Source organism: Colias croceus, chromosome 2, assembly GCF_905220415.1.
Source record: "Colias croceus chromosome 2, ilColCroc2.1".
NCBI lineage: Eukaryota > Metazoa > Arthropoda > Insecta > Lepidoptera > Pieridae > Colias > Colias croceus.
Window position 1 is genome coordinate 4,291,041 of NC_059538.1, and position 18,193 is coordinate 4,309,233.

General features: G+C 33.7%; 1 protein-coding gene and 1 long non-coding RNA gene across 6 annotated transcripts; one reads left to right on the top strand and one right to left on the bottom strand.

Moving 5' to 3' along the window:
• Positions 1-212: 212 nt before the first annotated feature.
• On the bottom strand, positions 213-17,902 carry LOC123701412 (choline transporter-like 2). 5 transcript variants are annotated; one of them, XM_045648898.1, is made up of 14 exons: positions 17,811-17,902; positions 17,500-17,727; positions 7,005-7,127; positions 6,090-6,253; positions 5,809-6,004; positions 5,120-5,322; positions 3,632-3,797; positions 3,327-3,552; positions 3,058-3,238; positions 2,626-2,764; positions 2,106-2,259; positions 1,475-1,766; positions 834-1,059; positions 213-530 (listed from the first exon to the last, which is right to left on the bottom strand). In XM_045648898.1, exons 2-14 carry the CDS (start codon positions 17,513-17,515, stop codon positions 430-432), a joined length of 2,187 nt encoding a protein of 728 aa, XP_045504854.1. In that variant the 5' UTR covers positions 17,516-17,727; positions 17,811-17,902; the 3' UTR covers positions 213-429. The 5 variants fall into 5 exon arrangements, with proteins under 5 accessions (XP_045504854.1, XP_045504860.1, XP_045504846.1 ...); XM_045648904.1 differs by having other exon boundaries at positions 17,500-17,579; positions 17,611-17,902; XM_045648890.1 differs by having other exon boundaries at positions 17,500-17,902.
• Positions 10,450-12,142, top strand: LOC123701449. The gene is made up of 2 exons (XR_006752738.1): positions 10,450-11,060; positions 11,736-12,142. It is a non-coding gene; the product is annotated as an uncharacterized LOC123701449 (long non-coding RNA).
• Positions 17,903-18,193: the final 291 nt, after the last annotated feature.

Consider the following 18,193-nt stretch of genomic DNA (forward strand, 5'->3'; position numbering starts at 1 on the left):
TCTTGCGAATTAAAACCGCTATAACTAGCGTTATAAAAATCTTATAAAATACACCAGTTGTCACAAATACTCACAATACAATAAAGATTTCGAAATTTTTTATTAATACTTTACCGTTTACATTATATTTGGCTTTCAATATTCCTGTAGCAGGTATAATATTTCAAAATGTATAATATTAATATGTATATTCGTGACATATTCACATATCTATCTTATATAAAATTAATAGAATTTAAGGATATAATCTCACAACTCTTATTGACATTGTTTGGCACTCTGCATTGTTTTTAGTATAAAAGTTATTATTATTTTAAAATATTTTCCACGCAATTATTTGCAATATTTTAAATCATACATTCTACTAGAACTCTCTAGGCTGTCTTAAAAATGACTAATTTAAGAAACAATCAATAAAATGGTAAATGTCTATCTTAGTTTCTTATTCTTCTTACCAAGGATTTTTAATAGATTCTTAGACATGAAATAGGGTTTCTCAGGCGATCCGTCATTTCTTTCGCAGTCTTCCACTGTAAAAAGTTATTTTTTATTTACTATTTGAAACTTAAATACAACGACAACTTCATTTAAATACGGTATTGGGTTTCTTATACGGCAAACTAATTTGATATAAGTATATACCTATTCTTCATTAGGTATTTAAGAATTTGTATAGATTTTATATTTTTTGGCATTCAAATGCTTTATAAATTTATATTTGTATAGATGTGAATATAGTTCTTGAAATTTTAAGTGAGTTTTAGCCCCGGAACACAATGTAGGGTACTTATTAACACTTTGGTTTATCCTGATATTTTTTTAAATATACTTACAGAAGCAGAGGAATAGAGTATCCACAGCCATTGAATATACATTGAAGAATATTGTACAGATGAGGTAGGTAGCAACGCTTAGTATGATGGCGGGAATATAGTTGTAATGCAAACGTTCGCCTTTAGTTATCTCGTATACATAGTTCCATTCTAATAAGTAATAAACAGCAAATCCGACTCCTATAGAGATCAATAATTTTGATAGGAAGAATATAAAATCTGCGACCTGAAAAAAAATGTATGAATTTAGGTATTTCTGTCGTCATAAAAATTGATCACGCTGCATGGTATTGTTATTGTTATTGTTGGTGTTGTTATAGTATCAGAAAGAAATTGTACTAATGATTTCTTATTATAAGTATTAATACGAGCTAATTCGGCTTACTTCGTTATTCCAGGATATCCTTATTATTTAGGCGTATTAAAATCGATCCCGCCGTTTATGACAGACGAAAATATATAAATATTTAGATATAAGTAGTTTTATTTTAGGTAGTTTATGCATTTACGGAATCAAAAAAGTGTAAGTAAGTAATCATAGTACATATCTACTTACATCATTTTAGATATTTACACAAAAAGAAAATCTAAAAGTTTATGTACGTGTAAGTGTATATTTAAAAGAGTCCTTAAAATATTACCTTGTCCAAAATAACTACACGAACAATATTTCTCATGAGCAAGGAGAATGCGTCGTGAGCGCTCTTACAGAAGTTTTTCCCGTGTACCGCGCACATAATGTACGCATTTTTATTGATAAACTTCAAGAAGTTCTCTAAACACCAGAAGAAACATTTGCAGCAGCATAACACACAACGCGATATAATATTGTCAAATTTCTTCGCTTTGTTATCTATATATTCCAAAATTACTCGTATAACGCGCACTATCGCTATTATAAGAGCTCCTAAGGCCACGGTACCTAAGTGGAATCTGAAATAAAACAATTAATAAATTTATAATTACGCAAATAATATCTTTGTTTAGGTACTCAAACATGTAATTACTGACATCTGCGTATCCTAGTATCTATACAAGTACCTAACCGTAAACAGTAAACTGATAAGTACTTACTTTGTTACAACTTTGAACAATTCATCGTTACTTTTAACCGGTTTGTCGTGAAAGTTAGTACCTAATACATATTGCATACTTAAACCGAACAAAGCAACAAATATGAATGCTTCAATAGGGCCAGATATAAAGAAATGAAGTTAGATAATTAATAATAATATTACATAACAGTTTATAAAGGAAGCTTTAATTAATTACCGAAGAGTCCGATATATGCCCGATGTGAGAGTGAAAAAGGGCAAATCTCTTTTATGGAATGTCCAATACCAAGTAGAAAAGGTGCTAGCTAACATCATATCAGCAATGCCGCTAATGAAAAACATCGTCCAGAAGAAACCAAGCAAATTAATCACTGTAAAGGAATAAATGAAAATCAATATATAATTAAATACATAAACATTTATAAGATTATAAGCATAGGAAAAACGTTAGTGCCCTTACGCACTAGCGGTTAACCGCGATTATTTGAAAACACGCTTTATAATGATCTCATTGAGGCATCTATCAGCTTAATAGATGTTAATTAAGCACGAACATTGCATTGTCTTGTATCAAGAGTGAGACTATAACACTCAATCGACACTCATTATATGATTACAGAGTTAGTTGTGTGGAAATGCCCAGTAAAATATAGAATAATATGTACACTTGGAAAAATAGAATTACTATTACATAATAGATTTACTAGGTACTTATTGTATAATAATAAATTACTCACAGTGTAAAGCTATCACGTTATTTGGATTATCAATGCCGGTAAAGTGACAAGACGCCAGAGAGCACGGTAATAGACCTCCGGGAGAGCTGGTGTCGCGGCAAACACTAACAAACTTTGCTGGGTCACAGGCCTGTCCCTCCTGAAAACATTGATCTTTGAATTTATAATTGAACTTATGTATGGTTTAAAATAAAAGCAGTAGTGGAACAGTGCTGAGGACCTCGGACTTCAAATCGATAAGTCTGTGTCCCAGCAGTGCGATATAAAGGGCTGATAATAATATGATGATGTCAGATGGTTTGGAAACATTAAGGGTAATTAATAAATGTTTCAGGACACTAGGTATCCCAAAACCCTATAAAAACGTCACCATGGTGACAACGGTAATTCCAAGGTAATCCTTAAGGTAAACCAGTATATTAATTACTTTACCTCAGTATAGACGTCGCCACAGCTGCAAGTCGTGTCGTTGCGGATGTTGACCACCCGGAATGCTGATTCTCCTATCGACAGCAGATACACGAGAACCAACACTCCATATGCTATGACAGCACACTGCAATATCCACGGGATTATAGGGAAAACTATTGTAGATTTAATTGCCGTTACTGCTCTGAAATTTTAAATTAAAAATTGTTGAAACTGTTATTGAGTTAGATACTTACCTAGGATATTGAAATGTTTTAATTTCGTAAACTTACTTGCTGCCTTCACGAATTAGAGCAATTGCAATAGTTATTCTTTTGCGCAAGAAAATGACTACCAAGAGAAGTATTAGGAATATCACAGCCACAATAGCGAGGATGACGAGCCACGTCGAGTATTTAGTAAACATTGACTGTGCGTAGCCCTTCAAGTTGGTAGTCTGATAGAGTCCTACTGGATTTGCTTTGTAATACTCGTAGTTCTTGTAACAGACGTACATAGCTGAAAAGAGAATGAGTCATAAGAATTGATCGAAAAGTATAAATTGCATAGTTACTAACTTTGCACTCTTTAAACTTACCGAATCCGAGTAATGCTAGCAACCCAGCTATCGAGACCCACACTACCGGGGCGACCACCCATCGGAGTAAAAGAATGTATATAAAGCACACGATAACCACTGCTACCAGTGCTCCAGCCAGATACCATCTTGACTGAACCAGATCCTGAACTATTTGAGACGATAACTGTTAAACAGAAAATAATGATATAGTTTGGGCCCAATGAAACAAGTGCATGACATATAGTTGTTATATTGTTTACAGGTAGTACATACCTACAAATATTATAAATGCGAAAGTTTGTGAGGATGGATGTGTATGTGTATGTTTGTTACTCTTTCACGCAAATACTACTGAACCGATTATAATGAAATTTAGCACACGTATAGAAGGTAACTTGGACTAACACATAGGATAGATTTTATCACGGAAATCCCACGGGAACTATGCGGGTTTTTCTTTAAAACGCGGGCGAAGCCACAGGCGGAAAGCTAGTACAAAACAATGAATTGTTTTAAGTAAGCTTGGTACATTTATGTACGTTTACAGTACCTAAGTAATATACCAAAGAAAATAAGCATCGTGAATTGTCAATATTATTAACGAGCTAAAACGAAGAATGCAGCCAAAAAATATTGAAGTTAATTTAGTTATATATTATCTTGGACTAATAATGGTATTATTATGTATAATATAAAATCCATTTTATCAGAAATAGGAGGAAGAATAAAGTGTTTAAATAAACGCTTATTAATTCTATTGAATTGGAACAAAAGTTGATAAATTTTTCACGTCATACAGGAAATCGAGTATAAATATTTAATTTGCTGAATACCGTTAATTTCGAACAACTACTATAAGTACTACACTAAAATTGAGTAATATTGTGTTCCATTATCATACAGGAAGTGTGAACCTAAAAATGCGGCGGCGATGCACGTATCCATAATACGCCGAAAGGTTATTTATTGCTGAATAATATAACTTTACATGAGAAAACATGCAACTTTAAAACAAAAAAAAATGTAGTTACAAAAAATTTAAAATAATCGGATGCTACTTTACCTGATTGAATTTTAGCAAATTAGCCAATTGTTGAAGCACTTCCTCCTCCGCCAGATCAACGCCATCGATTTGTCGTATTACTTCCACTGCCGAAGTCACGTTAACAAAGCACCGAGCGACCACTGTTCCAGACACCAACGGTGCATTAGTTATTAATATATTTGTGCCAGTAGCATTAGTAATGGATCAAAAGTATATTTGGATTAGGGAACATTCGCAGCAGTAGGATATGTGTCACAAGGATGGTTCTTTTTTCACGTCCTTAAATACTCACCTAAGACGCATATTCGAGTCGAGAGATATTAATTAATAAGCTTTTACCCGTTACCTTTTTAACAACATAAACTAGATACAGGTGATAGGTCTACATGCAAAGCGATCATTACTTTGTGAAAACATGCGCATAAATGTTCTGGGCATTGCACAGCCTTATTTTTACGTACTATATGAGCCTCGCGTTCATTTTCCCGTGTGAAAAATGTAACCCAGCTTGCAGCAATCCAACCAACATACGAATCAAGAGCCGTGGCACTATTCAGCAAAGATTTTTGCGCCTCAGCTGGATTCCGCACACATGTATCCCCAGTGCTTTGCTTAGGACTCTGGCATTGCAGAGTTGAAAGGTCCCCGATGCAGCGAAACAACACTGAAGCGCGTTCAATCGTTGATAATCGCAATGAATCAAACAAAGCATCACAATTACACACATTAATAAAACAAAACAAAATAAAACAAAAACAGGCAAAAAATTAACCACACGGGAGCTAAGTTAAGACATTGCAAATTTATAATAAAACACATTTTAATCATTGAGATATACATATTATGGAGACGACACCGCCTACATCACTTATGTTCCGCTCAACATACGCCATATGGCGTAACTGCACGCTCATTTTTTATTTGTTTTAACTTTTAAAGTGAAACGCATCAAATATGCCTTCGTGTGTGTTACGATATTGCACAAATAATACGGAAAAGTGCAAAGGAATAACTTTCATCGGTAAGTACCTAACTAGATAATAATTTTTAAAACTTAGTTAGAGCAAAAAAATGGCGCACAGATTTTGTTCGTGGTGTCTCCTCCATACGTAGTAATATTATCTCTATGATTTTAATATAAATTACCTACCTGGTTGACTGGAAATGATAAAGCTGGCACATTTTTCTTCTTGCATATACTGAAGAGCTTGCGAACTCGTCATCGTTTGAATATTTACTTCATCTGTGCACACCATGCTCGGCCTAAAAGTTTCGAACGCTCCCGGGTTTAGCCGTATTTCTTTTTCGAGTAAAATTGTATTGGTTGGACATTTTTCTACACAAACCTGAAAGTGAAAAAAAATATGATAAAAGAATGTTTCATATAAGTAGATATTTATCCATTTCATTTTATTCATTCACAAAACTCACCTGTGTAGTTGGACAACCCGTTATCGGAGTTCCGGGTGCAAGACATTTTGCAATGTTGAAAAATATTAAATACGGTTTGTTTTCTAGTCCTGAATCTAATCCACAGCGGCGGCCTTTGGTATCAATGGGTGCCAATAGTTTCTCAACACTTCCTCTTGTCATACCTACAATAGTCAATTCATCTTTACTATGGTAATTAATTAGACAAATATAAGTTATCCAAATAAAACCAACGTCTTGGCAATTGACGAGTCAATTAACAAGCCTTGAAGACGAAACTACCGAGTGTCGAGAACATTAAATTATAATTTTCGCTTTATCCGCACATTGTCAGAGAGTAATAACTATAGTAACTATCGACATTGTTTACTTTCTCACTGTTCCAATCGGTGGAAGGAAACGTGACGAAAGCAACATTTTTAACCACAAGTCCACAAGGCCAAGAGCGTGTTGCACATGATTGTGGTTTTTTTTTTTTTTTTTGTAAGGTGTTTCTCAATGTTAGCCAGAAGGGCTTCTACATTTTAACGCGGACGCGGGGGTGAACTGAAGGTTCACCCTGGTAGCGACATGCACAAGGGCGTCCCCCCTTGACGGGGACCACGAACCTCGGCTTGAGCTGTCGCTTGAGTGGAGGAGGCCAGAAGGGCCCTAATCGGACGGGATGATTGTGGTCTTAAGTCTTGGTTTCATTGTAAGAGTTAAGGAAGATAGTCTGTGCTTAGGCCACTAACTTTCTTATTATTTATTATCAACTACGAGATAGTTCTAGGGGACAAGAAATGTTTATTTTAAAACATAATGAAACACGACAATTCGAAGAAAATTAGGTGATGAGAATCACAATGTTATAACCTGCCAAATTTTATGTTTAAATAACTATTTCTCATTTTATGAAAAAATCTGAGCACTTACTATAATATCCAACGAAGCCCCACGCTCCGAGGAAAAGGATGAACACTATTAGCCATATTATGTCCGTGCAAGACCGATTGCGTGTAGGTCCATTAAAGTCAGGATCGTACCGTATCGGCTCCCCTGGAAATTATAAATTCTATAAATACATACTGAAAATTATACATTCTATATGTACTTTGAAACACGTTACAATTTTTTAATTGAATATACATACATATACATTACATTACACACGTATATCGTGTTGATCTGCACCTACCCAAAAATGATTGGTATACATTATAGTACCTATATATAGCATCATTTTTGGGTACATAGAATATATACATATAATAAATCTGTAGAAGGGTCAATTCTGTACATTGAAAATATTAAAAAAATAAATAGCACTGTTACTGTGTGTTACTGGATCGATACCAAACCCAAATATGTGATTAAAAAAATTTTGTCTGTCTGTCTGTCTGTCTGACTGTCTGTCTGTATGTGAAGACATCACGTGAAAACTACCGGTTCGATTTCGATGAAACTTGGTATAATTATACCTTATTATCCTGGGCGTAAAATAGGATACTTTTTATCCTGGAAAAATACGTAGAAAAAAAAAATAATCTTAATTTTTCAGTTATATCCATAGACGTTGTTCCGTAGAACCGCGAACACACGTTGCGTATTATTATAGGCCTAGCCGTATTTGGGTCCAATAGATATTTATAAGATATCATTTTCAGAATTACTCAAAATGGAGAAAATATAAACCATCCACGCGAAGACCGACATCCGCGCGGACGGAGTCGCGGGCGGAAGCTAGTTTAAAATATATTATAAGTACAAGTTCAAAAAAAATCATCCATCTATCACTGAGACTCATGTATGATGTTCATGAATACAATCTACAAATAAAATTTTAGACAGAGATCAAAATCTGTGAAGAGTCCCAAATCCCAATAGTCAAATAAAACATATTCTCTGCAGTTATATGAGAACATAAGAAGAATAATAATTGTTTGCAAGTGGACAAATTCATGATTTCTTTAATCAAGAGGGCAAAAAATGTTTAGAAAATGAGTCATATAAGCGTATTATAATAACTCACTTGATTCTTTTGGAGATACACAAGCATCCCCGCAACACACCATCATTTAATCACTTCTTATCACATGTATACAATCATTCACAGTCCACAGTTTTACAGTTTTCATAAAAGGTACATTTTAATAACCAAATTGAGTATTTCGTTTACATTTAGTAACTTCTGTTGTATATCATTTCGTATCAGTGAGCGCGGTCCCTTATCAGGTTGAATGATAACATCGTTGGTAAAGTATATTTTACGATCAATAGATAATTATCAATGATTACGCTTAAATGTTTTTAAATTCGTGAGCCACGGCCTTCCTGAATGAGAAAGTCAATAAGCTAATCTATTTAGTTAAATCGATAGCGTTTCTGCGGGATTCAACACCTCCAAACAAAACAATAATATTTTGAGATAGTTTCATATTGTGCAAATTGATAAAAAAGTTTTTCATTTAGGGTTTACTAAATAGTTTTCATTTATATTTGTTTTGCATAATATGTGAGCAGCCCTACGCACGATAAAATACTGTATAATATTTTATCATTTGGTATATTGTGACATGATGGTCTAATATTATCCCTTCACACCCCATAGGTCTATTCCTAAAATACTTCGGATCGTTCAAACTCTCTTATTTTTTTAATACTTAGCTGTTGCGTTTGAAATTGCTCTGTATTTGTAGAGTAGAAGCTATCGTTTAGTATAAAATGAGTAGACAAAGTTCGAACATAAGTAAGTTGAAGGTAACAACTCACAATTTTTTTAATCGACATCATATAAGCATTACGCAATAACTATTAAGATAGATAGTTGGGTACTATAATCAGATGCGAATGTAAGTACCTATTGTGTATTTCAAAATAGATTATTAGGTACCTACTAGCTTTCCACCCGCGGCATCGCCCGCGCAGTCAAAGAAAAATCCGCATAGTTCCCGTTCCCGTGGGATTTCCGGGATAAAACCTATCCTATGTCCCGGGGTAAAAAGTAACCTATGTCCTTTCTCGGGTATCAAAATACCTCTATACCAAATTTCATGCAAATTGGTTAAGTAGTTAAGGCGTGATTGAGTAACAGACAGACAGAGTTACTTTCGCATTTATAATATTAGTATGGATTTAATGTATCCGGAACTGTACATCAATGATCAATCTTTCCATAAAGATTATTAATTATTATTTTGAAGAGCTAAGAAAATGTTAATATTGTAATGGATTACCCGGAATTAATATTAATATTATCTATATTCAATATAATTACCTACTTGAAAACTGAAATGTATGTATATACCTACCTAAGTAACCCCAAATTCAATTCTTCCTGTATTTGAGCCGATTTTATAATCACTATTTTAAGTTAGGTTAAAGATACCTATTGTAAACAAATTTTTGATTAATTAAATTTATAACAGCTAAAACTTAAAATACGAATACCAAAAATAAGCACTGTAGTCAGTAAGTTATGATTTAACAGAATAATAGGGGATAAGAAACTTGGATTTAGGCTCTGATTTTCTCTCAGGTAACTAATCACAGGATATAAGGAAATTACACAATAATTATTTGTTGGCACGAGAACGTCACACGCGATACTGAGTTAACATAACTATCATTACCTTGATTTTCTACCAATGTGTAAAACGTAATTATATACATAAAGACACATATACATGACTGATGTAGATAGGTACCGCTATCGATAGGCCAGCCATGGCAAAATAATTATAGTATATGATATCATCTCTTTTTTTTATTCTTCGACATGTTGGTTTCCTTACGATGTTTTCATTCACCATTTGAGGAGTGATGTTATCAACATGCGCAGTGAATTTGAAAATACTGTTTTCATGCACGCTCGCCTGGTCTCGAAACCCTGACTTATCGATTTTAAGTCCGAGGTCCTAACCACTATAGATTATTATTGTCAAGTTTAGGTTATTAAATATCGATTCAATACACACTCGTTTTGGAGGGAATCCTTGTTTGTGTACTTGACATAAATACTCTCATGCAGCGTGAGAGATTAAATGTGGATACAGTTTCAAATTGACTAAGTACCTATATTGTATGTATGTGATATTGTGATAGTGATTTAGTTATGTCCTCGTCCTTATACTTTTTACCCTAGATACAAAATAAACTTAGAAGAAGCTATATATCTGCAGTTTCTTGAATAGAATAAAGTGCCCGTAATGAATAACAGGAAGCGTCCTATAATCTGTTTAGTTCTACGTGTTCCACTTAGAATACTACAAAGAAGCTTATAAAAGTTAATCCAATTGGCCTTTTATTAATAATAAGCAACATACCGTTCAGTACAAAAATGAGGATACACGTGCTTATTCAATAGATAGGTACGTGGGCATTTTCGCCAAAATGTCTACAATCCAATTCACGGGATGTCCCACACATAAAAATTGCAAAAAAACTCAGGATTTTTAATTTAGAAGTGTTGAATTAATTTTAAATAGTTAAGGATGACTTAAGATTTCTTGTTTTTTATTTTACTTATGAGAAAATTAACCCAAAGTTCCAAAATTTAATCCTGAAAACTGACATCTTACGGATTGCAGTACTGTCCCCTTTTCGAAATGTGATCTTTATTTAACAATTTCTCAGCAATTTCGCTATTTATTACTTACTGCAAACGTTTAAATTATTGTAATTTCGTTGTAGTTTTCAAGTGTAATAAACTCATAATACATTTTAATACAATTATATTATTTAAAATTAGTTTTAATCGTGTCCCCTTGGTATCTGTTAACTGGACATGTCCTGCACCGTTACCGTAAATGCTCAATAATTTCGTTCGGTTTTTTTTCTACCTTCCACAATTTTTTTATACAAATAGCAACACCAAATCGAACACGAGCTATGTCAGCAACCATTTGAAGTGTCAGCCGTTTTAGCGTTCATTTTTGACAGTGTTGTGAGCGGTAACGGTCATTTTGCAAAGTTTTCACCTCATACTGAGCGGTAAGTGTTTCACGATTTTAGAACGATTTTGTAATGTTAATGTTAAAACAAAGGTAGTTTCACATGGTGACATTATTTGTGGCTTTATATAGAATAAAGATATTCAATTATCTTAACATATATTCAGTTTATGATTAAAAATCTAAGAGAAGATGTGCGACCGTTACGTCCTTTTCGTTACCAAATGGCTGGTAACGTATTAGCTGGACAAAAAAAGTAACGAACAGGACAGCGTAAATATGTGGATACACTGAGAGAATTTTTAGTACTATTTAATTTTTAATTGCTCTGCTTATTAGCCACCTGCCAAATGTAACTTGAGGTTTATAAATTTGCTTTTGCTCTGAATTTAAATTTATAACAAAATGCATGTCAACTATGAGAAAAATATGCTAGCTACAAAACTACATTAAGTAAAAGCTTTATATTTTTTAAATTACGGCCATGGTCGAATTTTGCTAGGTGGCTCGATTTAAGTCTCTAAGTGTATTTTTAGAAGATGTTGTTTCGACTTTTTTTAAATTACGTATGTTAATTTAAATAAGATAATTAATTATTTAAAAAAAAAGATTTTTGATTTTAACTAATAGTATGAACACAAACCGTTTTGAACTTTCGTTATTTTTATATAAGTCGATTCTTGTCCGTCTGTTTGTTTGTAATTTTATGTTTTAGGTACTTATAAAAATGGCACATACCGCTGCCGAAAAAATTAAGCGGTATAGGGAACGAATAAAAAGTGATCCCCAAAAATATGAAGAGTATCGTAAGAAAAATATAGACCGACTTAAACAAAAGCGCAAGAAGATTTTGATTTTTTTTGAAGTTAAATGAAACAGCATTTTTGGTGCTATAATTGTGATTTTAGACGCCTAGACACAATAGATTTTCTATTGTGTCTGTGATTCCGGGGGCTGAGGGATTAAGAACAACTTTTTATACTAAGTGAAAATTTTAAAACCTAAGCTCGTTTTAAAAACAATTATAGACTGAATTGTTGATTTTTGATCTCATGTAAACATGTGCCTTAAATAATACCTAATGTAATGAAAGTCAAATAAAAATGATGAAAAGTAAGGTAAGCGGGTGTATTTAATTAGTCCCAGTATGTCCTCAACTTTACTATGTCAGGACCGTTACTGATTGGTCAGATATACGTGACTGTCCCCTGAAATATTGAAGAGTTTTGATAGTTTTTCTTTATTTTGTGAAAAAAATTTAATACTTTTTTATATAATTTCGAAACAAATGCATTCTCAAGTACTGATTGGTATTGAAATTCAAGATTTGCCCCTAGTTATTTCATTAATAAAATAAAAGTTAAGTATTGCATTTTCGTAAAAGTAACGGTCATGACAATTTGTTACAAGTTACAATAAGTAATTATTTCGTTTTTGACTAGAGTTTATGATCATTTGCTAGACAGGACAATTATTAAGCTACTACATGCCAAAAAAACCCAATTCTAACTTTAGTTTTATTTCAAAAGCAAAATATTCTTAGGTAACGTTCTGGACCAAAAAACGTGCCTAAGTTACTATTTTTCACTATTTCATATAAAATCGGGGTTTAAAATTAAATTCAAAAGCGTTTTTAGTAAAATTTAATTAATCTATTAATCTAATAAACCAACAATTACCCAAAAAACTGAAAAAAATATTCAGTAGCATATTTTGAGAGGTGGTACCAATTGAAAAAAAAATGCCCACGTGTTTCTAATGAAAACTGACCGTTGTAAAATAAAAAAAATGTGTGTAACGTTTCCTTTTTCAAAAATACCGAAGCCAGCTAATGAAAAATATTATGTTAGATTCCATGGTTAGATTATTATAATTTTTAATTTTAGAAAACCTAAAAACATCGCCAACAATTAATAGGTAGGTAGGTAGGTACCTTTACAATATCAACATAGCTTTATTTATAATTTATAGTCAATCGTGCGTTATAATTATAATGTAACATCGGAATTATTGTGAGCTTGGCTTAACGTTTTCTGTGAAATACTGTGGTAGAGAGGAGCCTCATAAAGTGACGTTGACGATGACGGTAGCTATATTTACGTTCGCGTTTAGGCGTCGCCATTACGCGACCTCTATTCATATATCCACCTATTTTATTGCATTTCGTTCCAAAAATAGCAGTAATCTGAAAAACTGTTATGTGAGATAAATTAATAGTCCCAAAATTAAGTATTTATAGTATACCTACCTATGTTATTGAACTCTGACAAAACCCCCAGAAAAATATTACCTAGGTACCTACCTACTTAATTGCTTTTAAACTTTCTCTCTTCATAGTTTATGCAATTATTTACCATAGTACCTAAGTACTTATATTAAGTTCTTATGTCTCCATACTAATATTATAAATGCGAAAGTAACTCGCTGTCTGTCTGTCTGTTACTCAATCACGCCTAAACCACTGAACCAATTTTCATGAAATTTGGTATATAGATATTTTGATACCCGAGAAAGGACATAGGCTACTTTTTATCCCGGGAAAATGACGCAATCCCGGAAATCCCACGGGAACGGGAACTATGCGGGTTTTTCTTTGACTGCGTGGGCGAAGCCGCGAGCGGAAACCTAGTATATTATATCCATACTAATATTATAAATGCGAAAGTAACTCTGTCTGTCTGTTACTCAATCACGCCTAAACCACTGAACCAATTTTCATGAAATTTGGTAAAGAGATATTATGATACCCGAGAAAGGACATAGGCAATTTTTTATACCGGGAAAATGACGCAATCCCGGAAATCCCACGGGAACGGGAACTATGCGGGTTTTTCTTTGACTGCGCGGGCGAAGCCGCGGGCGGAAACCTAGTAACCATATATATTATATAGGTAGTCGTATAAAATAAAGTATTCATAGCATTTAATTCAACTAACATTGGTTAACTAGATATAGATAGGGAGGCGAGGTAGCTAAATGGCGTAATTAAACGGCGCCGTCGAGACTTATCAAAATCGATAGATAAAATAATTTCGAAAAGAAAAGCTTCTATGGTAAAAACCATTTTACCGGTGGGTTTGGCGTGTACGGATTTTCAAAAATGTAAAAAAAAATATTTACTTGGGCATTCTCGAGCGCGTCAGATATTCATACTACGTATGCCCCAAGTGCCTCTGATAACAACGGTAAGTATACTAATCTGCCGGTTTGCGTGGTGGGGCTAGGCATATTAATTCGTCAAAAATGCACAAAAAAAAATTTACTCGAGCGCGTCAGATTTTCGGAAGGGGTGTTAAGTAGGCCCCAAGGAAGCTCCCCTTAAAAAAACTGACGATTTCGGCGTGACGATAAGTTACGATGAATTTTTGAAAATGCAGAAAAAAAAGTCCTTTTGAAATACTCGAGCGCGTCAGATTTTCATAGGGGAGGTTTATCTCCGTCTCCTGAAAGCATATTTTCTTAATCTGACAAAAATGTTGGTGGGTTCTCTTAATCTGACCGAAAAAGGTTTGAGAGTTTCTTTTTTTTAATCATCGTTATTTCATATCAATTTTTCTTAACACCCTCAGTTTTCGAGATATACTCAAAAAACCGGGAGTTTGAGTTTTTATGATGCTTCAAGTCAAAAAGTTTTAACTTTGGACAAAAATGTAAAGAGACCTTTTTTGTGTAAAATAAAATTACCTTTTTTGTTTATTCAAACTTTTTTTTTTGTAAAATGTATCGTTCGCGACTAATATACTGCAACGCGTTTTTCGGAAGACGAAATGGCTCCTCCAGACTTCCGGTCACGCGGAAACCGGCAGATTTTGTATTTTTAGTAAGTTTTAGATTATATTCTTCAAAATAAAAATAAAAACAATCGCGCTCGAGAATGCCGGATTAACGTTTTTTTTTTACAAGTTCGCGACCCTATAACTTGGCGGCGTCAAGGACTTATCGTCAGATTAGTTAAATTTAGTCTTAAAACACTAAAATCAACCCCCAATATCTTAATCTGACGCGCTCGAGTATTTCAGACTATCGATTTTTTTTACTAATCTGATCGTCTATCCTGGTAAATAGTTAACAAGGTCTTATTAGGTCTAAGGTATCTCTCATATCTTAAACTGCCACGCTCGAGTATTGCAGAAAATTTCCCTCTTCGCCTCCCTATCTAATAGGGTCATTGCGCCTGTTCGCGTCCACCTGCCTATTCGCGTCCATTTTGCGGACATCTTTTAGAAAATTCACGAAAATAAGTATACTTTAAGTAAAATTGTAATAAGAAAAATTTCCGATAATACCTCAATGTATAAGAGATATGCACACATATTCAAAATATGCCTGCGGACCGCCTATCCTATTAAAAAAAATATTTAATTTTGGCTATTAAACGAGGGAGCTAAAACGCGCGGGATTTTGAGAAAAAAAATAGTGCGCAGCGTCGCGCTTGACGGTAAGTATCTTATTGTTAAATGTGAATTTTTGAATATGTAACTGTTTCTTTACTTTGCTAACAAAAGATGGAATAGTATGGATTATAAATCAACTTATTTACTTAACAATTAATAGCTAAAATAAGGTGGACGCGAATTACTACACCGAATTTGTACAACTTCCATTTTGCGTCCACGGTGGGCGCAAACTATACCCTTAGTGCATAACAATAGAACATATTGCGTCCACATTGTTTTTCATTACGTTGCAATGAATTGTTTGTTAATATATGTAATTTAAAATAGATAGTAAATTTTTGACTAAGACCACAAGTTGATAATTTAAATTTCATTCAAATTAGCAAATTTTTATGCTATTTTTTACTTTGATATCCGTCCGTCTGTATGTCCGTCTGCCGGTCTGTCTTTCTGTCAAAACCCTTTTTCTCAGTAACGAGTGGAGGTATAAAGCTGAAATTTATATTGAATACTCAAATCTACGGTCCCTTGAAGCAGTGAAAAAATCAAACTTAGAAGCCAAAGCAATCAAAAGATACAGCCGTTTATGCTACAAATTTTCGCAAATTTCGACATTTGCAAGGAAATCAAAACCTACAGGGTACTTTACGTGAATACAGCCACTTGAAGTTTGGTACGAAGCAACGTCTTATAGCACAAATAAGGGAAATATTGAAAAAATAATCATTTACAGTTAAAACATATGAAAAAAACAGGATGATACCTACGGAACCCTCAGTGTGCAAGTCCCACTTGCATTTGGCCAGTTTTTATTAAATAACTATATTCGTTAACAAATAATTTATTAAAATCTAATTTTTATTTGCATTTATCTGATAAAACCCAATACACTCTAAATTCCTTTTCTAAGCTGGTGGACGCGAACTGGTCCACGGGTGGACGCAAACTGGAATTTTTGGACGCGAACTGGGTAAAACGCCTAATTCTGATATTTGTCTAGATAAATAAAAACCACATGATATTTCCAACACAATTGAAAGTAAATCTTAAAATAGACTATGTAACGAACACGTTACATAAATTTTGCGTTGAAATTTGTTCTGGAACATTTTTATTTTCTCCTTCAAACTTTCCAACTGCACTAAGTGGACGCGAACAGGCGCAATTACCCTAGGTAGATAAAAAATATTAAATAATAAAATAAGCTTTCTGAGAGGTTATTAGGTTACTATGATTCTCATTTGCGTTCGATTTTCATATCAATCTGCAAGATGATAAGGACTATTATCAATACATTATACATACGTAGGTACCTATATTATGTATATTTATACATTCTTCAAATGTCATTGCTGATCGCGCAATAATAAACATTAGGTATCTGAATTTATAGTTTATAGGTATTAATAATAAATAATCAACTAGCTTTCTGCGGCCTGCTTCGACCGCGTAGTCTAACTCATCAAAGCCCGCATTGTTCCTGTTCCCGTGGTATTTCCGGGATAAAATCTATCCTATGTCCTTCCTCAGCACTCAAGCTATCCCTGTACCAAATTTGAAGTAAATCCATGCAATACTTCTTGTAATGGATGTAACACGCTGGCGAATGTTCTCTAAACTTTCTGCCGATTTTGGTGCGGGGAGCTAAGCTCCAGTCATACATTAGGTAGGTAGTTAAGTACCTATTTATGAAACTTTTTTATCTTTATAGGAAAAGCAATGTTATATCGAAATGATTTAAAAAAATTGTGATTCATAAATTTTTATGAGTTAAAAAATAGGAAGGCAATAACGGTGTTTTTAAACTCTGCATAACGGGTACCCGCTTTATTTTTAAAAAAGTTTGGAATATGGGTAGGTAATTTTTTTTCCTCTTTTGGCTTCATACAGTACCTATACCTAGGCCTATTATTTTCGGAAATGTACTCAACAAACATAATTTAATTATAAATATGTAGTAGTTATAGTACATTAGGTAGTTAGCATAATGGGTTTTATTCAAACACTAAAGCAAACAGTAAATCGTGCTGAAATCCAAATTAAATTTAAAGGAATAGGTATTATAAGCGTCCAATGACCTACCATAATCCTTTCCCATTGTTACTTCACAGTTGCGGAATGCAGCTTCACTGTTTCTTCAGCTCACCACTATATTTTAGACGCACTTTAACCGTAATAATTGGATTATAATAGTGAGTCAGTATTTCGTCAAGTAAAGCAGTGATATTTTCGAATGACCGATGCGACGAGAAATTCTCACTAATTGCATTTAAGTGCCACTTTTGAAATCTCAAAGATTAGTAACTGAAACTTATTAAGTGAACATATTTAAATACTAGTAACTAGTTCTTAATGGTGTTGCAACTTTACTTTGGTCACAAACTTTTGTTTACGTTTGTTCGAAAGTGAAAGTCTGACACTATAACTAGGTATAACACTCGCGTCTGTCTCCCGCCGGAGACCGACTGTGACTAAACTACTAAAGTAGTAAGTACGTTCGCCCGAGTACAAACACTGCACTACATTTACAACAATACAAAATATGTGAAGTGAATCACTATTCAGTATTCAGTATTCACTTCATTCGTTGGAGTCGAGGCGAGACAAAAGGATCACACATTACAGCGATGCGGCACTTAATGGTCCCTCTCTTATCTAGAACATCATAATATCAATTAAGCCTCTTGTGTATGTATGTACAATGTGTACAAGGCACACTGTTCATTTGATTACAAATTTTATACCTAGTCGAGAGAAAAACAAGGGTCGGACGCCA

Excerpts from the sequence above, each read along its gene's own strand:
- LOC123701412 (XM_045648881.1), bottom strand. The coding sequence starts at position 8,146 with ATGATGGTGTGTTGCGGGGATGCTTGTGTATCTCCAAAAGAATCAA. Across the intron at positions 3,798-5,119 it reads ATGAACGCGAGGCTCATATA|TTATCGTCTCAAATAGTTCA; the intron begins GTACGTAAAAAT and ends TCTGTTTAACAG. Across the intron at positions 2,765-3,057 it reads GTGGCGACGTCTATACTGAG|GAGGGACAGGCCTGTGACCC; the intron begins GTAAAGTAATTA and ends CAATGTTTTCAG.